At 50.6% G+C, this 13,281-nt stretch overlaps 1 protein-coding gene across 1 annotated transcript; it reads left to right on the forward strand.

The window, feature by feature from the left end:
- The first annotated feature begins 1,563 nt into the window (after positions 1-1,563).
- Positions 1,564-2,925, forward strand: LOC125554297 (putative nuclease HARBI1). Its single transcript, XM_048717873.1, has 2 exons — positions 1,564-1,965; positions 2,161-2,925. Exons 1-2 carry the CDS (start codon positions 1,564-1,566, stop codon positions 2,830-2,832), a joined length of 1,074 nt encoding a protein of 357 aa, XP_048573830.1. The 3' UTR covers positions 2,833-2,925.
- The last annotated feature ends 10,356 nt before the right edge of the window (positions 2,926-13,281 follow it).

The raw sequence follows: 13,281 nt of genomic DNA on the forward strand, positions 1-13,281 counted from the left end.
TGCATGCGTGAAGATGATGGGTTATGCATTCGTGAGAACGTAGTACTGAGCAAACTGCAGCGGCCATTAGTTACTAGCAGCAAATATAAAATGCATCACGTTTGGGCTGGGGGGGGGGGGGGGGGGGGGGGGGGGGGGGGGGCCACGGCCCCCATGGACTCGCACATAGCTCCGCCGTTGATCGTGAAGCTAAAAAAAACCATGTACTACCTTGTCAATTATTGTTCCTCCTTTGGATGGAGGACTCAACGTCACCTGAGCGGTGGCAAGGTCGACACAGAGCGCAATGATGCCGGCAAGCGGATTTGATGTGGCAACCTCGTCTTTCCAGCAGTCGGTGATAGATCCAGGACTGATGTCATATCGGGTTTATCTCGTCCGGAAAACTACAATGACAGTGGCCCTTTGGGCTACATCTAAGGTCTCTAAAAGGCCGATGCTGCAAGGACGCGGCTCTAGTGCAGTGACGCGTGCCCCATTCGCTGCGTTCTAGCATTTTCGTGTGTGCTCTGTATTTTGAAATAGTAATGATACATGTTGACTTTCTTTTTGCGAGGGAATGATACATGTTGACTGGTTTGGTAATAAAAGAAAAATCCAAAATTGAAAAGACAAAGCATAGAAACGTGGCAACTGGCACGCATGTGAAGATCGAACATCTATGATCCATTTGTTTGCTGATGCACACATATATCATGGAAACAATGCATGCATCACGTAAACACAGCAATTTGAGTGGAATACACGGACCTAAGTGCCACATGTGTTGCACAAAGTAATTCCGCCCTGACGTTTTTTGATGACAAGTTTAGTTACAAGAGGATGGCAAATTTAGTTGTGTAAACTTTATGTTTGGCTGGCAAGTTTCAAGTTTTTTTTGAAGGTTTTTTTTGGATGGCAACTTAGTGTAAAAAAGTTAGATCGATATTACTTCATGCCACACATGTGTCACTTATCGTTTGACATTTACATTGGGCGTGTTTGGTTGCCCACACCGAGCCCAACCAGGCCCGCGCGGGAAGGGAGAGACCTGTTTGGTTGTCTAGTTTTCCTGTTGGGCCTACATCGCACGCTTCTCAAAGCAGCCCAGAGGGTGGCTCGCTGGAAACTCTCGGATCGGCAGTTTCTCGCGAGCCAGGCTGAGTGCGGCGCGATGTCGCACGGGCGGGAGCGAGGCGCGGGCGAGGGGGGATGGCGGGAGATGGAAATCTGGCGCGCCGTCCCGGCGCCAAATTAGCCTCACCCCCTTTCACTCGCTCACCCATAGCCACTGCCCCCCTTTCTTCGCTACTGCCTCACCACCGGCGGCGGCTGCGATTTCAGATCTTCGCTATAGGCGGCGGCGGCGGAAGAGGCGGCGGCGTTTGCGGCGGATCTGGTGCTCCCCTTATTGTTGGCCACCGTCTGGTCGACCTACTCTGTGCCATGGCTCCCCCTACGCCGTCCTCGTCTCCGATGCCGGTAAGCAGCACCCCCTTCCCCTTTGTTAGCTCGGTGGTTAGGCCTTTAAGCTAGGTGTAGGATCGATTTCCCACTGAACGAACCGTCGATGTCGACTAGGTTATGGACGCACGGATGAGGCTGATAATTCAGGCAGCAGCACTGATTAGTGTGATTCAGGCATGGATCATGTTCATGCACGAGAGAGCTGTTCGTCGTGATGGGAGACCGTTGATCCACTATGGTCCATTGTTTCCCCGGGAACAGGAGAGGATCCAAAATCTGAACTACATCTACAACTTCAATGATGTTGAAGCTCTGTGGATGCTTAGAATGAAAAGAGCACCGTTTGCCAGGCTTGTCGAGACCTTCAGGAACAGGGGCCTGTTACAAGATAACATCAACACCAGTGTCGAAGAGCAACTGACCATGTTCCTCCATGTTGTTGGCCATAACCAGAGGTTCAGGGTCATTCACAACACGTTCAGGAGATCAATGGAGACCATCTCTAGGTACTTCAAGCAGGTGCTTTTTGCTGTTGGGGAGCTTAGAGGAGAGATGATCAGGAGACCATCTGGCCAGACTCCACCCAAGATTCACGGAAACCCAAGATGGTATCCATACTTCAAGGTGAGCATTGATAATATGCACTTTTCATGGCTTGATATGCTTGTATTGTTCAAGTTTAGTACTAACACAGGCTAGTGATGCCATTTTCAGGACTGCATTGGGGCAATAGATGGTACTCATGTCACTGCCAGAGTTTCTAGGTTACAGTATGCAGCATACAGGGGGAGGAAGCACTACACAAGCCATAATGTGCTTGCTGTTGTTGACTTTGATCTGAAGTTCACATATGTGCTGGCTGGCTGGGAGGGGTCAGCGCATGATGCAAATATTCTCACTGACAGCATGAGTCGACCTGATGGGATCAACATCCTTGACGGCAAGTTCTACCTTGGAGATGCTGGCTATGCATGTCGGCCGGGTATTCTTCCACCCTTCAGAAAAATAAGGTACCATCTCAACAAGTTCTCTGGTAGGAACTTTCCTAGGACTGCACAGGATATGTTTAATCTCAGACACTCCAGCCTTAGAGTAACTGTTGAGAGGGCATTTGAAGCTCTGAAGAATAGGTTTAAAATTCTGGATCAGAAGCCATTCCACCCATACTCCACTCAAGTTAAGCTAGTTCTTACTTGTTGCATTCTGCATAACTGGATCCTCCAATGGGGCTTTGATGAACACGTGCCTGAGGAGGAAGAGGTCGAGCCTGACGATGTTGTTAGCTCAAGCCATGGTGTGGAGGCATTTGACAATGACGCTTGGAAGAACAAAAGGTTGAAGTGGGCAGAGGCAATGTGGCTTAACAGAGGTCAGTGCAGGATTTGAAGAAGAGGAAGAAGAAACAACAGCAGCAGAAGCATAGAAGAAGAGGAAGAAGAAGCAGCAGCAGCAGAAGCAGAAGAGGAAGATGAAGCAGCAACACCGATGAACTATCCCCTATTTAACCAATGGCTCTTAACAATTTGATCTATCATTTGTTTATAGTTAGGATGAACTGTCATTTGTTTAACTAGTTGGCACTATGTTCAGATTGTGTGTGATAAGGTCACCACTAGTTAGAAGTGGTGAAAACACCTTATACAGGTTGCAACCAAACACCATGTCATATGTGCACCTAATGCAATGCGGGCAACCAAACGCTGGGTCAAAAATGATTGTCTCATGCAACTAGGGGCATGCAGGCAACCAAACTATGTGCATCTAAACTTTTTTGACCTGCATCTCCTCAAACCGGCTCAATAAAGCCAGGCTCGCCGGGCCAGGCTGAATCGGCAATGTAACCAAACACGCCACCGCATTTCAGTTCATAGTCTTCGGAGTGCCACGCCACCACGCACGCTGGTGCGGTGATCTCACATGGCATTGCAGGAACGGTGCAGGATGTCGATGCTGACAACACAGCACAGCTAGGCCTCGCCTCGTTAAAGCGGGAGAGCACCCAAAAGCGGAGCAGGAAAGTACTGAAAACGCAGCTAGGGGTACCTCATCTCGGATATCCTTCGCGAGATGCCGCGCGCGGCCGGAAAAAGGCGATCGAGCGACGGAAAGCGCAGGCGCAGCAAAAGGCCACATCAAAGTTGGTGGCATGGCATCGATCACCCCCGTGACAAAAGCCGCATATCCCCAGGATGATACCCTCGACTTCCCATGTTCCATCCGCCACACAGTTCCCCGGCAAACCTGCAATATTTGCTCCCTGAACTGTCCCTGAATTGCGAACGCCGGCAAATCTTAGTCTACTTTGACACACAGGAAGGAGTACTAGATATGAAGAGATTTGGAGTCTGGACTGGAGTTGAGTTTGAAGCAGAGTTCATGTGGGTCGATGCAAAACTGTGGTTTCAGGTACCAATGGAAAAGGCGTGACTAAACAAACGGGTTCTTTTTCAGCAAAGGCAGAAAGCCCCTGGAGGTCTCGTAGAGGCGCAGCACTTGCAGATAAAAGCACCCAATGGGAGCTTCCTCTTCTCCCCCTCTTACGCCCGGTCCTGCCCACGTACGGCAGGGGCAGGGCAGGGCACGCTCCGTTATCCAATCCGGCGTCCTGCACGCACACCATGTAGGCCACAAGATCTCAGATAGCTTATGTCATGGTGGTGGCATAAGCTACCAGTACCAGCTGCATGCCTGTGCTCTTCTTCGCTTGGAGTGTGCCCTCGGCCATGGCCCGTGGGCGCGTACGCAGCAACCCAGGGCATGGATCCGGCGTTGGCTAGCTACCTCTGGCCTGCATCAAGCTGCAGCTGGCTAGGCTGCTTGGTTTCTTGAGGAAGCTCGGGGTGAAACTGCCATGGCTGGCCGGCAGGGGCGGCCTCGTCCACGGCGGCGGCGGCGACTTCTCACCTCTACTAAGGTAGGGCAACTTCTATCCTTTGGCAATTGTGACTTCTCGATCGGTGGTTGGGCGTGATGATCTCTCTCCTCCGAGTAGAGCACCGGTGGAGATCATAGCACGGTGCACGTGTGTGCGTATCCTCTGTATCGTCGTGTAACTACTAGCTAGCTATACCAAGTTGATATGAAGCTAGTGTGGTTGTATGTGTGATCCTGCTTGAGTCTTTTGGTTCTGTGATCTGTGGGCAGTATATGTGTTGAGTTTTGTACGTATCTGGTAAGACTAGTGCCATCAGTCGATAAATATAAATTTGACGTTTGCACACAGATTGTGCTTGTAAGATACTGATACTCCTCCGTTGATGTACAACGGTCGGTCGCTGCATGTTCTATTCTTCGGTTGATTTCGGAATCATACCAATATTGTTCTGATATACTCGATCATCAGGCATCAGCACAGCACTCTCCCGGCCTTTGTTCACTTATCAATTTGTCAGGCTTAGAAACTAGTAGTAGTACTGGCCTTCAGAAATTGTAAGGAAAAGGGGCCGCTTCTTATTTGTATGCATGTCTGTATATGACATCCACGCCATTTTCTAGGAGTCGAAGTGATGGTATTGAAAATTTGTTCCTCTAGCAGTGCTGGTTTAAGCATTGCGTTTCCTTTTCCAAACTCCACTTCTTTCATGTAGGAACCCTGATCAAAGAGACTGTCTGATCTGTTCCGGCCAGGTCAACGTCGGTATAAGCATGACTGCTTGATTATAGCCACTCTCTTCATCTTAAAATATAAGTTGTGTTATTATTTTTAGAAGTCAAACCTTCTAATTTTTTCGCAAAGAGAGCCTTGGCTCAGTGGTTGGGCATGCATGCGGTTGTGCGGCCTAACGACCCCAGTTCAATTCCTAGAATTGACAGGTAAGGTAATGCACAGGGGTTTTCCCTCATTTTCCCTAGTCGGTGCAGAGGCCGGGATTTTCAGGCGCGCGCTGTCGTCTCGTCGAGCACCAGCAGGTTCCCGTTCCTTTGGGGTTTTCCCGTTTCCACTGGCTACTCATGTGACGACATTTATCACCGGTGCGCGCGATACCCCGATCATCCTCATCGTCCTCGTCCAGCACGGTGCCTTGATTAGATGAGCGTGAATCCTCACGGCCACCTCAATACACCCGATGGTTGGTTGTAGCTAGCCTTGTAGTGGGGCGGAAAAATAATTTGAGCTTGACTCTAGGCTCCAACTTCGAACTCGCTTAGGCCTAGTGAAGGTCAGCTAGCCAGCGATCAGAGATAGGATGGAGCGGGCGTCGCCGCGGGCGGCGCCTCGGACGGCCTCCCCCGCCATGGAGCGGAGGGTTGGGGGTAGATTTTGGGCGCTGGCGGACGGCATCGATGGATCGGAAGGCGAGGCCAGTGACTCGGACGGGGATGAGTCGCTGGCGGGATCCCCGACGCCGTCTGATGCGATCTGTGAAGCGTTCCAAGTGGGCTACGAGGAGCACGAGGTCGCCCTACTTGTCGATTTGGCGGTCCCGCGTGATGATCCGGCGCGATCGGGGCTGAAGGAGGAAGACAACATCGAGGTGGTGAGGCGCGTCGTTCATCGTTGTATGGCGGCGGCGGCGATCCGGCCATGGCGATGTCCTCTTCCCAAGGTGAGTCTCCCGAAGCCTACTCTTTCTGATTTCTTTGAAGCGGGAGCGTGGAAAATTGTTCAGAGGAAGAAAAAGAAAGGCCCGGCGACGGTGGCGGTGATGCCGGCGCCGGCGACTGGCCGGCTGGCCGAGATCCGGCAGGCGCGGATCGAGCATTCGAAAATTTTGGCTGGTGCAGCTGGGCCCGAAGATGTGACTTCGGCCCGGTCTGCGGAGGTGCTTTCGGCCCATCTTAGACCGGACCAGTGTGGGCCGGGGATAGCTGGGTATGAGGCCCAGGCTATCCCGGTTGCCACATCGGTGCTGGACGATGGCCTATGCATGGGTATGATCGAAGATCGATCACGCAATATCCCATCGCCGCCTCCTAGGGTTCGACATCGCCGTGGTGTTCCTGGTTTTGCTGTGTGCGGAGCTGGTCGAGCGCGCCGCATCCCTTCGCTTGCGTCCATGGCGGGTCGGGGAGGCGCTCCTCCCGCTGGACAGAAGGGGCTGGTCGTCACCGGGGCGGCGCCGGCCGGGCGTGGTGGGGCTGGTACGGCTCCTGTTGCTCAGAACGTTGCCGGGACGGCACCGGCCGGGCGTGGTCGGGGTGGTTCTGCTCCGGTTGCTCAGAAAGTCCCGGTCGCTGTCGGGGCCGCGCAGGCCGGCCGTGGTGGAGGTGTTCTGCCAGGTTCGGCCAGGAGGGGCGGGCTCAGGCCCCCGGCGCCGACTGCGGCGTCCGTGGCTCAGCCGGCTGCGGGTCGTGGTGAGCCTCGGCCTCAGGCGCCGGGCGTGGCCGGTGTGGCTGCTGATGGCCGGGGGGGTGTGGCCCTTGGGGTTGTGCCGACGCCTACGGGTGGCCAGCCTCGGGCCGCGCCTCCGCCTCACTTTGTCGCGAGGCCACCTCAGAACCGGTCGGGACCGTCGCAGTCGAGGCAGAGGTCGAACAGTAGAGAGTCACATGATCCGCCCCGAGGCAAGTGGGGGGACGATGGGTATGATGCATATGATGATGGACAGCATCGTGGTTCCTCTTCTACGAGAGGAGGTCGTGGTTATGCCTGGCAGAGTGACAGGTCTGCTGAGAGACCGTTTCTCCAGAAGATTAGTAAGACCATGCATCGCTGATTTTCATTCATTTGGCCAAGCGAGTTGAGGAGCCACTCCTTGCCTGAGTTCAGAAAAGATTTCAGCGCTGGAATTTGCCACAAAGTGGTCATCTGCTCATATAGGTCCCGTACAAATTGACACCTAATGAACGGGTGGAAGTTATCTTCCTCCTCTATCCCATATACAGGACATATACTGCTCAACTCCAAACCAATTCTATGTTTATTCTTCCAAGTAGGCAGTGAATCAATTGACAATCTTCATGCGAAGTTTCGTACTGTTGGGGAGACGCTGCATTTCCATATATATTGCCAACACGAACGCCTACCATCCGGCGCCGAGCTAGACGACACAATTGTAGCCCTATTCGCCTCCTCAAACGCTAGATTATATGCCGACTTGACCGTAAACGTGCCACATTTCTCAGGACCCCATGCAATGACGTCGTCCCCAAGCCTAGGGGATGCTCGAATTTTCAGGATTTCCTCCACGTCCGCAGGTAAGAAGGATCGCTGTAGCACCTCCAAGTTCCAGGATCCATTTTCATTTAGCAGCCCAGCAACAAACCGAATACGACACCGACCCTGTTGCGATACTGGCTTGTAGGAGTATGGTCTCGGAATCCAGTTATCTCTCCACACCCGAATATTACGCCCGTTCCCAACTCTCCATATCAGCCCTTTCTTCAAAAGATCAAGACCATGAGATATCGCAAGCCATGAAGAAGAGGCATTACCTGAAAATACTGTGTCCACCAAATTGCCAGAGGGGTAATATCTCGCTTTCAACACTTGCGCACACAAACTTTCAGGTTTCGTCAACAAACGCCACGCCTGCCGGGCTAGCAAAGCTTGATTGAACATCCGGAAGTCCCAGAAACCAGCATCCCCTTTGCTTTTAGGCTGAAGCAAATGATCCCAGCCTCTCCAGTGGACCTTCCTCTTTCCTTTAGAACCCCAGTAGAAGTTCCTTACCATCCGTGTCAAGTCATCACACACAGAGAAGGGTAGCTTGAAAACCCCCATGATATACGTTGGCAATGCTTGAGCTACTGCTTTAATCAAGATCTCTCTTCCTGGTTGCGCCAAGAGGCCGTCACCCCATTGGATCAGACTCTTGGTAAGACTAGTTTGCAGATTCTGAAATTTCCCTTTTGACATACGCCCCTCGGGGGTTGGGAGGCCCAAATACTTTTCTTCAAACACCGTCGAAGTGACAGCCAAAACATCTCGCACTTGCTCTTGTACCGCCCCTGGACATGCAGCACCAAAAAATATCGAGCACTTATTGAAGTTCAAACTCTGCCCCGTAGCCCTCTCATACATGATCAAGGCTGCCTTAACATTTTCTGCTTGTTCACTAGAAGCCTCAAAGAACAGCAAAGTATCGTCAGCAAATAACAAATGTGAAATACCCGGTGCTCTTCTGCATACCTTCACTGGTGTAACACTGCCTGCTGAAACCTTACTCTTTAAAATTGCCGATAACCCATCCGCAATGAACAGAAATAGGAATGGAGAAAGGGGGTCTCCTTGCCAAAGCCCACGCGACGGTGCAAATGAATCCAAGAGGGTCCCGTTTAATTTAACACGATATCTCACCGATGTGACACACGTCATAATCCAGTCAATCCATCGCTGAGTGAAACCACGCTTTTGCATCACCTGCTCCAAGAAAACCCAATCCACTCTATCATAAGCTTTTGACAGGTCTAGCTTATATGCACAAAAACTTTTCGTGGGATCTTTCTCCTGTTTGATATAATGTAAACACTCGAAAGCCACAAGAGAATTATCCGTGATCATCCGGCCTGGCACGAAGGCACTCTGTTCTGGAGAAACAAGAGTGTCTAGGAGGGGCCTAAGTCGATTCACCAAGCACTTCGAAATCACCTTGTAAATTACATTACAAAGACTGATGGGCCTATAATCAGAAATCTTTGCAGGGTTAGAGTTTTTAGGGATCAACACAATGGATGTAGAGTTTACCCCTTCTGGCATGATTCCAGTATCAAAAAAGTCCTTAACCGCTGCAATCACATCATCTCTGACAATGCTCCAGTTCCGCTGAAAAAACCTCGCGGGGAAACCATCTGGCCCTGGCGCTTTAAGTGGCCCTATTTGAAACATTGCGTCAGATATCTCTTTATCAGAGAACGGCGCACAAAGTTTAGCATTGTCTTCGTCAGTCACCATTTGCTCCAATAAATCAAGGACCGGGCCTGGTACAAGTGTTGCGTCCACCGAGAAAATCTCATGAAAGTATTTATTTGCAATCTCACTCATCGCTGCAAATTCTGAGTGCACCACACCAACACTATCAGTTAATTGTCTGATTTTGTTTTTCCGTGCCCTCCATACCGCCTTATTCTGGAAGAACTTTGTATTTCTATCCCCTTCTTTCAGCCATGAGATTCTCGATCTTTGCAGCCGCATCATCTCTTCTTGATAAAGCAACTCATTCATTTTATCTGTCACCCTGTGAATATCCTGTTGATCCGCATTCATGTGCACAAGTTCCTCAAGCTGGGATCTGGATTTTGCAAGCTCCCTTGTAACATTACCGAATTTCCTACCCCATCGACCGAGTGAGATCATTGTTTTTGATAGGGCGTCACGCAGCTGGGCTAGGTTGCGTACTGAAGGAAATATGCCCTAGAGGAAATAATAAAGTTATTATTTATTTCCTTATTTCATGATAAATGTTTATTATTCATGCTAGAATTGTATTAATCAGAAACATAATACATGTGTGAATACATAGACAAACAGAGTGTCACTAGTATGCCTCTACTTGACTAGCTCGTTAATCAAAGATGGTTATGTTTCCTAACCATGAACAAAGTGTTGTTATTTGATTAACGAGGTCACATCATTAGTTGAATGATCTGATTGACATGACCCATTCCATTAGCTTAGCACCCGATCGTTTAGTATGTTGCTATTGCTTCCTTCATGACTTATACATGTTCCTATGACTATGAGATTATGAAACTCCCGTTTGCCGGAGGAACACTTTGGGTGCTACCAAACGTCACAACGTAACTGGGTGATTATAAAGGAGCATTACAGGTGTCTCCAAAGGTAGATGTTGGGTTGGCGTATTTCGAGATTAGGATTTGTCACTCCGATTGTCGGAGAGGTATCTCTGGGCCCTCTCGGTAATACACATCACATAAGCCTTGCAAGCATTACAACTAATATGTTAGTTGTGAGATGATGTATTACGGAACGAGTAAAGAGACTTGCCGGTAACGAGATTGAACTAGGTATTGGATACCGACGATCGAATCTCGAGCAAGTAACATACCGATGACAAAGGGAACAACGTATGTTGTTATGCGGTCTGACCGATAAAGATCTTCGTAGAATATGTAGGAGCCAATATGGGCATCCAGGTCCCGCTATTGGTTATTGACCGAAGACGTGTCTCGGTCATGTCTACATTGTTCTCGAACCGTAGGGTCCGCACGCTTAAGGTTACGATGACAGTTATATTATGAGTTTATGCATTTTGATGTACCGAAGGTTGTTCGGAGTCCCGGATGTGATCACGGACATGACAAGGAGTCTCGAAATGGTCGAGACGTAAAGATTGATATATTGGAAACCTATGTTTGGATATCGGAAGTGTTCCGGGTGAAATCGGGATTTTACCGGAGTACCGGGAGGGTTACCGGAACCCCCGGGAGCTATATGGGCCATAGTGGGCCTTAGTGGAAAAGAGAAGGGGCTTCCCTAGATGGGCTGCGCGCCTCCCCCTTCCCCTAGTCCTATTAGGACTAGGAGAGGTGGTCGGCCCCCTCCTCGTCTTTTCCCCCTCCGCGAATCCTATTCCAACTAGGATTGGGGGGGGGGGAATCCTACTCCCAGAGGGAGTAGGACTCTCCTGCGCCCTCCTCCTTGGCCGGCCAGCCTCCCCCCTCTACTCCTTTATATACGGAGGCAGGGGGCACCTCTAGACACACAAGTTGATCCTCGTGATCGTTCCTTAGCCGTGTGCGGTGCCCCCCTCCACCATATTCCACCTCGGTCATATTGTTGCAGTGCTTAGGCGAAGCCCTGCGACGGTAGAACATCAAGATCGTCACCACGCCGTCGTGCTGACGGAACTCCTCCCCGACGCTTTGCTGGATCGGAGCCCGGGGATCGTCATCGAGCTGAACGTGTGCCAAGAACTCGGAGGTGCCGGAGTAACGGTGCTTGGATCGGTCGGATCGGGAAGACGTACGACTACTTCCTCTATGTTGCGTCAACGCTTCCGCTTCGGTCTACGAGGGTACGTAGACAACACTCTCCCCTCTCGTTGCTATGCATCACATGATCTTGCGTGTGCGTAGGAAATTTTTTGAAATTACTACGTTCCCCAACACGTACACCCCCCACCGTGTCCCATGCCTCCTTGATCACCTCTAGCAACGTTCCATCAGACTCCCAGAACAGTTCATACCGCCTCGGTCTAGCACCCATCGGCCCTTGGTCGGCCGATGCTTTGAGAAATAACATTATATGGTCTGAACATGGTGAAGGAATATGTGAAACAACAGAGAAAGCAAACAGGTTCCTTCACATGTTTGTAGCTACCGCTCGATCCAGTCGAACCCGTACATTATTTGCAGCAGCTCATTTATTGTCGTAGGTAAAAGGTACCCCTACGAAACCGAGATCCACCAAACCACATACCTCCAAACAGTCCCGGAAAGCAACCATTTGAGTTTCAGCTCTCGGGGTTGCCGACATATGTTCAAAGTCCCACATAGCCTCATTAAAATCTCCCACTACTAACCACGGTAAGTCACTCGTGGTTTTCAGGTTCTGCAGCTTTTCCCACATAATATGTCTATTCTCAACCCTCGGCTCTCCATATACACAAGTGATCCTCCATTTTTCTGCGTTTTGGTCTACCTGCACCTGAGCATCAATATAACGATCGGTTTTGTCAAGGATCTCCATCACATACGACTCATGCCAATACAGAGCCAACCCACCACTCATGCCTGCACTATCCACACCACAAAACCCCTTCAGGCCGAGACGACCACGAATCCTCCTCATCTTTTCCGCCTTTTGCCTAGTTTCACATAGAAAAACCAAATTGGGGGAATGCGACTGGCAAATAGTCGCGAGCTCACGAACTGTCCAGGAATTCCCCCCTCCCCGGCAGTTCCAGCTGAGTAGACTCATTGGGCTCGGCGGTCCTCCAGCACGGAGGCCGCCTCATCAGACATTATTGAATCAACTCCATCAACCTCTCTCCTCCCTGCTTCCTCCTTTTTACTATCGGCACCTTCCCTGGTGTTGCATTGCTTACACCACCACAAGCTGAAGTATCCGCAGCTACTGCATATTCTAGCTGCAAAACTGTATTTGAGACTTTGCCTACCAGGTTTGGGACCTCCTGGCCTCTCACATTAATAGACCCATCAACATTTATCAATCTTTTCTTGATATTCTTTCCATCCTCGCCCAACACCGGATTGTCAACGGGTGCCGCTTGCCCCACACTGCCTTGCCCGCTTACTGGTGCCTGCCCACGGTCACCTCTACCACCGCCTCCACCACCATCTCTTCTCCTGCCTCTCCCTCTTGCACCCATAGATCCACCTCCTCTCCCTGAACCCATCCAGCTCCCTCCTCTATCGCCTCCACCTGCCCCAGATGGTTCATTAGTCCAGTGTAGCCAATCTCCCCACTCGCACGAAGCAGGTTCATGTATGCCACCACCACATTCTTCCACTACATGCCCCATACGTCCACAGAAAAACAAAAATCTGGGAGCTTCTCATATCTAACTGGATACTTCTTCCTCTCTTTCAATGTGATTGGCACAAATCTCACCAAAGGTTCATCCACGTTCACGAAAACTCTTACTCGAAGATGACTAGAAGGGTTAATCCTTCCTTCATTAACAACCACTTAAAGGGAGGCTTTCCCACCTTCTTTGCCACCTTCTCCGCCAGCTCTTTCTTCCGTGTGAGGCCGTCCGGGAGGCCTTTAATACGTGCCCATAGCGGATACATGTCCAGTGCATACTCCGCCACATCGGTGAATCCATCATATTCAACAAGAACCACTGGATCCCTTCGAAACTGCCAAGGACCTCCCTCCATTACCCTCTTCCAGTCTCCAAGGCAGTGGCATTGAGCCAAGAACAGATTCGGCCCCTTGATGTTGAACGTTACTCCACTAATTCGAAA

Source organism: Triticum urartu, chromosome 4 (genome assembly GCF_003073215.2).
Source record: "Triticum urartu cultivar G1812 chromosome 4, Tu2.1, whole genome shotgun sequence".
Classification (NCBI taxonomy): domain Eukaryota; kingdom Viridiplantae; phylum Streptophyta; class Magnoliopsida; order Poales; family Poaceae; genus Triticum; species Triticum urartu.